Here is a 10,054-nt window from a genome sequence, read left to right on the forward strand (position 1 = left end):
GGGGAAGGGCAATGAGAGTGTGCAGGTAGGGCCAGGGGAGTGGCAGAGCTGGAGGCACAAACCCAGAGCAGGCTGTGCACACCAGCGAGCCGGCTGGGCCTGAACAGGGCTGGGGAAAGAGGCACTGGCTTCAAAAGCCACACAGAGCTGTTTAATCAGCTCTCACCACAGATGAATTACCCCTTGTGGAGATGGGATTAGTGAGTTTTACAGGTTATATCAGGTGTTTCCAGTTTGAAAGAAATCAAAATGTCTTGACTCGCTCTGAGTTATAATAATGCATGTGGCTGTGTAAACAAATGATCAGTTGCCCTTAATTTCAGGGTAGCAGTAGCTGTAGTTCCACCAGTTTAAACTTCTACTGTACAAGAGTCTCTATTCCTTGACACCTGTTTTTTTCACCCATATATCCAAATAACCAAAAACCCCCAGAACTGTCTGTGACCTATTTATCAGAAGTGCTGGCAGTGCTGTGGTCTGTCTGTGCTTGGTGCACAGAGGGACCTTAGAGGCTGTAGGGCAGCTGTGGGATCTTCACTGTTTTCGGCCTACTTGGCCTGCTTGTGCCAGGCTAAGATGGAAGAACTCCTGTGACCTGTGAGGGAGTGGGGTCTGAAATTCAAATGGTGATGGAAGAACGTTTTTGTTGTTAGGAGATGGCTGTGAAGAATGAAGTTGGCCTGATAAATAATCCCCTCAAGATTTCCTGGCTGGAGGGGCAGCCCCGGCACAGCCCCAGCAGCACCAGTCAGCCTAGGACTTCACAGGTAAGGAGACACAGACTGCTGCTGCTTAAATCTGTTTCTATAACAACCTGAATTTAACAGTCTGCTTTTCATTTGTGCTAAGATATGTTGCTTCCCAGCAGAGCTGAAAAGAAACTCATAATGAAGGGCCTGGCTTTCTGATGAGCCTTTTAGTGCTGAAGCAGTGACGTCTTTAAAGGCCATTTTGCCTGAGAGGCAGCACACTGAGAACACAAGGACTGGGATGACTGGATCTTTGCACAACCTCCTTCTCTCTCTTCCAATTGGAAAGCAAGGGTGTTCTCTGCTCAGCCCAAGGCCTTGTGCCATTCTTCTGGACTTCTTTCCTGATATACTTTGACTCTGTGAATCCTCTGGTTAAAAAGGGTCTCCTAGAAGGTTTCTCTAGAGAGGCTCAGTTACTCACTGCATGCACAAGAGGATGAAATTTCAGTGCTGGAGGGAACCCTGTATCCTTAGGGTCTGCAGGAAGGCAGAGAGAACAATGTTATCTACTGTCCTTGTAGAGACTTTGTCTGGTTTGGGTCCTCTCTACCAGCGTGATTACTTTGAGTGCAAGGTGTTTGAGAACTCTGAGCTGCTTCCTGGTTATTTCACCAGATAACCCCTCTGAAGCTGTTGCTCTTGACTAGCAGATGTATTCCAGTCACCAAACACAGGAAGACAACAGCATCTAGTGGCTAAAGCACAGAAACCCATCAGGCTGTGCTGCAGCACGCCGCTGGCTCCCCGTCACCCCTGCTCCTGGTGTCCCTCTGCAGTGAGCAGTGGACCCACTTCTCCTGAAGTGTCTTATGTTACACTCTGCTCTGCAGCACAGAATTCATCTGTTGCCCTGTCTGCTGACCTAGTCAGTGATTCCTTGGCTGTGGAGGGACCTGAGGTCCTTTGTTGGCCATTTGAGTTCCAGTTGGAGCTCCCTGTGACACTTGCTCCCCTCTCTTCCTTCCCTGTGGTGCAAAGATCAAAAGGATCTGACTGCTGAGATGCCTCCTGCTCTGAGGTGCCCTCAGTCTGTGTCTGTGTCTCTGCCAGCCTGGTGTGTGGTCGCTGCCTAAATATTTTCTCAGCTTGTGAGATTGTTCAGTACATTCACTTTCCTGACTTTTCTGGGGTGCTTTATTTACAGCAGATGCCTTTGCACATCAGAATGCCACGTCTCTGCCCTGGTTCTGATTAGGGTTGTATGTTTTCACTTGAGCTGCACGTTCCTTGAGCTGTGCAGCTTCCCAGAAGCCTTGGGCAAAGGCAGTTGTGGCATCACAGCCCGGGAGCCAGATGGATCTCTGCCCACCATGTGGAACCAGGGAGGGTCTGCAGGCACAGGAGGTGCCCGGAGGTGGCCCCAGTGTTAGAAGGAAAGCTGGGGGAAATAGAGTCCAATCCATGTTATTTGAGTATCCCTTGCTAGCAGAGAACTGGCTCATTTGTACTTCAGAGGGTTGCTGGTGCATCTGGAGCTTGGCAGTGGCTTCTTGCCTCTGTGGGTTCAAAAGCCCTGGCTCTTGAAGGGGTTTATCTTGGCTTGTTGCCACGGCCAGAGCCTGTCAGTGTGGAAGGGCAGCATGTGCCTGCTGTGAGGGGGTAGCTTGGAGCAGGCAGGGAGAGCAGGCCAGGGCAGCGAGTGGTGCCTGTGCTGCAGGGAGCTGGGCACTCACTCCTGTCCTCACAGCCTCGGCTGGCTGAGCAGCTGCTCTGCTTCCTGCTTTCCTGGCCTGCCTGAGCCCTGCTGCTGCTCCCACTGCTGCCAAAAGCTGCCATTTGGCAATAGCTTCTCTGGGCTGTGCTGCTTCTAGCTGACTTGTCCTCAGCTGTTCAACTCTAGAGTATGCAAAGTGAGGCTGTTCAGATATCTTTTGCTGCTGCCTCAACCCACAACCTGCCTCATCCTGTTGTACCCAGTCTGGCTTCCCAGCCATATTCCACATTCTGGCTTTCAGGATGCACTAATCTTATTCTGCTTTAAGCTGCCCTCACTTCCCATTTGCTGTTCCTTCTGGGCTGCTCCTATTTTTGTCTGATTCCACCCCCTTTGCTCCCACTCTGCAAATGCAGCTCCTTCCCTGCTCTGCTTCAGAGAGCAGCCGAAGACCTGCAGTGTTCTCATGGCAACACCCTCACCACTCGCTGCTTCAGAGCTGGGTCTGCTGCCTGCCTGGGGCAGTGGGGCAGGAGCTGTGCACCAAAGCCTTCAGGGAGAGGACAGCCACAGGCTAACTACACCAGGGAGCTTTGGAAGCAGTTCCCAGGTGAAAGCAAGGCTGGTTGTGGAGAAGTGGTGCTGGGAGGAGGCAGTAAATTGGAAGGTACTTGCCCTCACAGTCCTGGTTGGCTTGTTTCCTTCCACAGCAATGTCTGTTGTCCAGCAGTGCCTGGAGAGCTGCTGGAGCCAAGCAGGCAAGTTGTGCTAGAGCTACAACAGCTGTGGTTTGGGCAGTGCTGCTCAAGGCTATTTGAGAGCAAGGACTGTTTGATTGCTGCAGCTCTGAAGGGTTCAAAGCATGCAGCAGCTCTGCAGGGTGTGGGGGGCACGTTTGCTGGACAGCAGCATGAAGCCCTGATGGCTGGGAAGATCTTCCTCACACCTTCCTCATCTCCCTGCCAGTGCCCCTCACCTGTGTGGGGCCATTCCTTCAGCCACATCGAAGCTGAGGAGAGTCTTCTGTCTGGCACCTTTTCTAAGCTCCTTTGAGGTTTCATAGAGTTAGTTTTATGTTATCTGACTTCCCAGCTCGATGTGAATCTAGTAGGCTAAGAGCTGTCTGTGTCTCTGAAGTGTCTCTGTGCACTTTGCTGTAGCTGGCTTCCAAAGCTTACAGTTTTCTGAGTGCATGGAGGTTCTGTGGGTTTATGTTTTTAGAAAGAGCCCTGGTATCTAATCCAACTCTGAAAAGGGTAAAAATTGGTGACCTGGTAGTTTCTGCAGCGTTCTTTCAACCGTTTGCCCTGGTACTGCCTAAAACGTCCTGAGCCTGGCAGAGCCCCTCCTGCTGTCCTGCTGGGGGTGAGGCACTGCTGCTCTGGGCAGGCTCCTGGGGCAGCTCTGGCTGCCCACCCAGGGGAGCAGAGGCACGCCCCCTCCCCGCCCTGGGGACTCTGCGGTGCCGGGAAGGGGGCTTGGTCACCCCCGAGCAGGGACCTGTGCTCCCCAGTGCCCAGGCAAGCTTTTTCTGGCTTGCTACCAACAAAATGAGGCAACAAGACTGTTCCAGTCACAGATACATTTATTCTTCCATATCTGTACAGCTGATAGATCAGTGCATGCTTCAAGCAGCCGTATCTAGAGAAATTTCTTCTCCTGCTGGTAGGATACATAAACTGCTGCTGCTGTATTACGAGCCTGTGTGGATGCTTACCTGTTCCCAGGCTAGGAGTGCCAACTGCACTTGAGTGAGGGGGAAAGAAACCCACAAGGGGAAAACAAAAAAAGGAAGAACAGTTTTGATTTTTCACATCCAAACCTGGAGAGAGAAGAAACAGCAGTTCCAGTCTCTGAGCCTTGCTGTAGCTGTGGCTTTGAGGCGCAGTGCCGCTGACTCCTCGCCAGCTGCTTATCCACAGAGGTTGTGTGCCAGGTTCCCTCCTGTCCGGGCTCTGCAGGGGCCCAGCCACATCCCCAGAACAACAGGTCTTGTGCCAGACAGCACCATTCTTCCACGAGGAGGAGATGCACAGTCAAGAGGGGAAGTTGCCCTGCTCCAGAGGACTCCTTGGAGAGGACAAGGACAGTCTGTGGTGGGTAAGCGAGAACAACAGAACAGGCCACACACGACAGGAATGCTGCAGTAGCCTCCCTCCTGCTAGGGCTAGAGGAACTGGCAGCAGCAGTGAGTAAACGTGAGGTGTTAAATGATAAATACCTTCAAATGGCGTAATCTCTTGGATTCTGTTTCCTGAGGGTCTGCAGAACATCCTCGAGAAGTGATAGCCCCAAATCCACTTTGAAGGACAGGAAGGGATCCGCCAGGTCGGGGAGCGTGGTGCCGTGCTGGGAACCCACCTCCGGGGTCCCGCAGTCTGTAGCCTGGTCCCTGTGGAACTGAGTCTGAGTGGCTTTGTGGTACTGGTGAGAAGCACCAGAAAAGGAGACGTCAGAGTGAGAATCTGTGTGGTCGATGATGTTAGGGCAGCTAGAACTGTCCAGGTACAGCCGGGGAGGCTTGGGAGGGGCTTGTGCCTTGGCCAGGTTTTGCTCGCTCTGACATGACAGGTAATCAGACTTGTCCTTCAGATCCCTCAAGCACTCCCGCTTCTGGCACTGTCCATCCGTGTCCAGAGTGTGGCTGTTCTGGTTCAAGATGATGACTTGGTTGCCCAGCTTTTTGTGTCTCCTGAGTGAGAAACGTCTGAAGAACGTTGTGGACTTGATGGACCCTCTCCTCCAAGTATCCATGCTGGTGAAAGGCAGCGAGCAGAAGGAAGGTGCTGACTCTTCACAGGCAGGTGTTGGGGCTGAAGTCGCAGGATCGGCAGCAAGCCACGCAACAGGAACAACCTCTTCCTTCCCTGTTCCTGTAGCTGGAAGGAAAACAGAGAGGCTGGTATTGCAGGAAATGCAAACCTCACACCACGTCCCTGTGTCAAGGAGGAATTGGCCTGTCTTGGATAATAAGAAGCCTCCTCCTTTGGTGGAGAAGGAATGGCGATGGCTGAGCGTGTTAAATCTGTGCTGCAGAAACGGGCTGATGAGGAGCAGGGAAGGCACACAGTCACCATGAGAACAGATTCAATCCAGCATCTAGAACAGAAGGGCACTTTGGTACCATGGTAACCAGCCACCTTCATGGGGAAGGGCACAGTAGAAAAATCTCTGTGGGTGGTAAGGAAGGGAGACGGTGACTCAGTCACACTGAAGGAAACTGAAGAAATACGGTCAAATTCCAATTTAAAACGAAGAAAAACACAGATGTAAAAGACAAACTTAGGAAAATTAAATGCAAAATAGACTTACGCCGTGTCGGAGCAGCACCCAAGCCCAAGAGGTGGAGAGGAGAAGCTGCTGAGGCACTTGGAGAGCCGTGGCCACCGCGTTCAGCGGGATGGGGGACGTTGGAAGCGGCGAGTCCAGGGAGGATTCAGCCGGGCTGGACCCGGCACGGCAGAAATCCGCAGTGCCTCCGTCCCTTCATGTGCCTCCGTCCCTGCTTCCCAGGCTGCAGCAACTTGTGCGTGTGTATTTGTTTTGAGCCAAGCCCTTGCTGAGTCAGGCACGTCAGAAACTGGGTTTTACACTGTTGGTAATTGCCAGGATTGCAGGAAGTAGGTGTGGAGAGCAACGGAGCAGCGGCCCACGCGCTCCTCAGCAGCACCCAGCCCGCTCCAGAGCTCTCAGAGGGAGCAGTCACTGGTGGCTCATCCTGGCTCTGGCTGGTGCTGCTCTTGCTGATCTCCCTCCACGCCACTTCTGATGGCTCCTGGTATCGGCAGGGCTCCCAAAGGAGGCGGAAATCATCTCTTGTCTGTTTTAAATGTAAATCCCGAGTGTGAGGCTGTGATTCAGGTTTGCTGGGGTGATTCATCTGCATGAGTCTCATCTAGGCTCTTCCATTCAGCCGAGCAGATGAAGGAGCACCTGTCATTAGTGGACAGGAGCTTTGAAGAAGCCTCGTTCTGGCACCGAGGGCTGATACAATCTGGTACTTTCTCAGGCACTGCAACCCTGCCCGCACAGTGCTGAAAGGTTATTCCACTCGTGCGGCTCCTGAGCTGCCACTTGTGGCCTGTTAGTCTCTTCATTTCCCTGTCTAAGTCTCTCACCTATTGTGGGCTTCTGTTTTGTCCTCACAGCTGGACACTGCAGCTGGAGGAACAGCTTTGCTGGCTCATAATGAATTTGCACTTGCCCCGTTTTCACGCAGAGTCTGACAGAGCTATTCTGTGCCACTCTTCCTTCCCTCTGGTTTCTATTTAAGGTGTCCTTAAATCATGACTAAATCTAGTTCCTCGACACATGAATGTGAGGGGGTTTTTTTCATTCACCTTCTGTCAGGACGCTTGTGTTTCCACCTGAGCTGTCAAGCAAATGAGGTGGATGTTTCCAAGCACCGCAGGGCTTTGAATACACCCAAATTAGGAAGGCACCTCCTCATGCTCAGTGGCTTTTGAAAGTGAAGTGCCGAAGCTGCTGCTCTGCTCCGCGAGGGCAGCTGCCAGCTGCTGCCCACCTTCCTTGGGCAGAGTCTGCAGTCAGCCTGGCTGGCGTGACAGTCGCTGCCACGCAGCAGAGAAGCCTCCGAGAGCTTTCGGGACCCTTTTTGTGACCCTTCACGTCAGGTTTGGGAACATACCTGGGGGTTTTCTGCTCAGCCACTCCCAGGGCTGAGCCCCGGAAGGGTTTGACTGGTTTTTGGTGGTGTCACCCTTTCTAACGGACGCGGCGGACGCTGGACTTTGTGCCCCTGTGGTGTGCCTGCAGAGCCAGCCTGTCGTGCAGGACCTGTGCCAGCGAGGCAAGCAGAGCCTCCCCGCCCAGCCTCACTGCTCCTGGGGCTCCCTGGGGGTCCCCACCCGCCTCCCTCTGCCCGGCCAGCACCACCCTCTGGAGCGGGCTGTGCCCTGTGCCCCCCAGCTACCAGAGCAGGCTGTGCCCTGCACCCCTCAGCTCCTGCCCCTCACCCCGTTTCCCTGGGGTCACGCTGCCCAGAGCCACCTTCCTGGCTGGGGCCCGGGCTGCCCCTGACCCCCCGTGTCTGTGTTCTCCCCCAGGCATCCGTGGTGTCCGAGCGGGATTACGAGAGCCTGGTGATGATGAGGATGCGCCAGGCAGCGGAGAGGCAGCAGCTGATTGAGCAGCTCCAGCGGGAGGACGAGGAGGAGGCTCACACCTAGCGTGAGGCAGTGTGGATTCTCCCCCACCCATCATCTTCCTCTCCAGAGCTGTTTCTTAATTTAAGTCAATAAACCTCCTTTTGTAAAGCTGTTGTAGGAATACAAGCTCCCAGTGACTGCAGCCCGGATCCCTTCCCAGAGGGGGGAAGTGGCTGCGTAGGGTGTTGACCTGCCGGCCTGCAGCTGCCTGGTCACGGGACAGGGCGTGAGAGGTGCTGCCAGAGCACCAACCTTGGGGCTGCCCTGAGCTCCTGAAAGCTTGTCCGGGAGCTGTGGATCCAGAAGGCTTTAGCAACAACTGTTTAAAGCAACCACAGAAAGACATTGGTCTCTTGAGAGAACTCTTTTATTGGTGTTGCCCCTACAGCAGGATCGACGCATGGTCCCAAACAACCCAGTGCTGCAGCTGCTGCTGTTCAGATTACAGAGCCTGTACCTGAAATGCTCCCAGGACCTTGCTGTGCTGCTCGGAGGCTGCTTCAGGAACAGCACGTTGCCCTTGCCTGGCCCTCCTGGGGCTGTGAGGCTGCTGCTGACCACAATCCATCTGGGAGAGGAGCTGGCCTGGCTGCCGGGTGAGGGGATCTCGAGGAGTGCTGCACAGGCTTGGCAGTTCCAGCTCACGTTCCAGGGATGAGACAGGTGCTGTCTGTGCTTGGACTCCCCTCTCTACCCCCACGACCCTGGAGAAAGCCCTGACCTCTCAGCTTAGCACTGACCTATCTGAGGAGCAGACAAATCTGTTACTTGAGCTTCCTCCAATGCATGCTAAACAGGAGATGGTTTCCATGTGAAGAGATGGTGTTTGCCAGGCAGCCGTTCAGATGAGTGCAGAGCTGGAGACATCTGCTCCCATGCACTGGGCACAGCTTCCTCCCCCAGCCTCGTGAAGGGCAGGATGGCAGGATCCATGGGGTCAGGTCTTGCCTCCACACCACTCCTCCCCCACGCCCGAGCGCCTGGCGTCTGGGACAGAAAGGATTCATGGGGAGCAGCCTGAGCAGTCCTGTGTGAGATGGTCCCTGGCAGGATCGTGCCCGGGAGGGGTGCAGAAGTCTTCCTCACTGTTCCTTGTGGAGGCACCACACCAGGGTCTGCCCCACGCCCGTCATGCTCACCACCCGGTAGCCGCAGCTCTCCAGCTTGTCCAGCACCACGCGTGGGGCGTCGTTCACGTAGTACTCCCAGCTGCCAGCAGGAGAGGGGAGAGGAAAGACAGTGAGGGGGAGAAGGAGGGGACACGAACTGCCCCGTGGAGGTGACTCTGCCTCGCTGCCAAACTCAGCAGTGAGCACCTGGCACTGTGGCTGTGTGGGGCAGTGTCCTGGGCAACCTGCCGGGCAAGACCAAACCCCACAGCCACCAAACCCAGGAGGAGGCCTGGCCACAGTGGAACAGCCACGTTAGATTGGGTTAACTGGGATGAAATGGTGGCAGAGAGGGTCACCAGTATTCACTGCTGGGAATTCATGGATGAAGAGGATCCTGCCTGCACAGCTTGGGAGGATGGCTCTGGTGCTTCTGAGGAACGACAAGCCAGTGTCCTGCCTGTGCCAGACCTGTCTGTAAACGGGGAGGTTGTGAGAACATGGGCAGTGGAAGAAAACGTTGCCTTCAGCCACGCACCAGGCTGCTGGAAAACCAGGAGTGGTCAGTCCTCCAGGGAGCTGCCCCACAGGGTGGAGCTGTGGGTGGCCTGGAGCTCCCACCGGGACCTCGGTCCAGCACCGTGTTCTCGGGCAGCATCCTGGCCCCCCATGGGCTGGGGGTGCCCCCAAAAGAGGACAACAGCCACTGGCTGTGGGGAGGGCGAGCAGCACCCTGCAGCCACCCAGCACCCTGCAGCCCCCCAGCACCCTGCAGCCCCCCAGCACCCTGCAGCCCCCCAGCACCCTGCAGCCCCCCAGCACCCTGCAGCCCCCCAGCACCCTGCAGCCCCCCAGCACCCTGCAGCCAGGACACGGGCAGCGAGGGGGAAGCAGCAGAGCTGCCATGACAAGCGTGACCCTTGGCTGCCTGTGGCACCTCCTGGACAGGGTGTTTGAAGCAGGTGGGATGAGCACAGTTCAGCTCTTCATGAGTCACAGGGCCAGATAAGCTGGTAATGATGGGCTACGGGATGACTGGCGGTCTTGTTTGGGCACCTTAACAAAGACTGTTCTCATTTCCATACTAATAACAATAAAAAAAGGCCCAAAATCATTTCCAGAGTTGCTCTTGCTAAGATTACAAAACATTAATGGAGTGGGGAGTGCTTGTAAAGCATGAAATAACACCAAGATGTGAAAGTGCTTTTTCAGGTTCTCAAGACAGATTATACTTTGCTATAATTATAGATGTGGGGTAGAGATAATATGTATTATTATAAGTGTCTTTGAACTTAATGCTTTCTCGAAGAGGCTTGCCCCATAGCCTTCAGAGCCACACGCTGGGCTTGGTAAATATTATTCCCATTATGC

General features: G+C 54.6%; 3 protein-coding genes across 3 annotated transcripts in view; 1 reads left to right on the plus strand and 2 right to left on the minus strand.

Moving 5' to 3' along the window:
- DNAJC17 (DnaJ (Hsp40) homolog, subfamily C, member 17) overlaps positions 1-7,595 on the plus strand; it is a gene marked incomplete at its 5' end in the record, with an annotated part of 9,146 nt that extends 1,551 nt beyond the window's left edge. Inside the window, 2 exons of the mRNA XM_008944413.1 lie at positions 654-767; positions 7,473-7,595. Of these exons, the coding sequence (XP_008942661.1) occupies positions 654-767; positions 7,473-7,595 (237 nt within the window). The remainder of the gene's footprint in view (positions 1-653; positions 768-7,472) is intronic.
- LOC103776885 (chromosome unknown open reading frame, human C15orf62) lies at positions 4,630-5,279 on the minus strand. Its single transcript, XM_008944411.1, has one exon. The coding sequence runs from the start codon at positions 5,158-5,160 to the stop codon at positions 4,630-4,632; it is 531 nt and encodes a 176-aa protein (XP_008942659.1). The 5' UTR covers positions 5,161-5,279.
- Positions 7,596-8,656: 1,061 nt separating the features above from the next.
- On the minus strand, positions 8,657-8,783 carry GCHFR (GTP cyclohydrolase I feedback regulator; the record flags this gene model as incomplete). The annotated part of the gene is made up of 1 exon (XM_008944414.1): positions 8,657-8,783. A coding segment is annotated over one exon (127 nt), but the record flags the coding sequence as incomplete, so codon positions are not given.
- Between the last annotated feature and the right edge of the window lie 1,271 nt (positions 8,784-10,054).

Source organism: Merops nubicus, unplaced genomic scaffold, assembly GCF_000691845.1.
Source record: "Merops nubicus isolate BGI_N331 unplaced genomic scaffold, ASM69184v1 scaffold20847, whole genome shotgun sequence".
Taxonomy (NCBI): domain Eukaryota; kingdom Metazoa; phylum Chordata; class Aves; order Coraciiformes; family Meropidae; genus Merops; species Merops nubicus.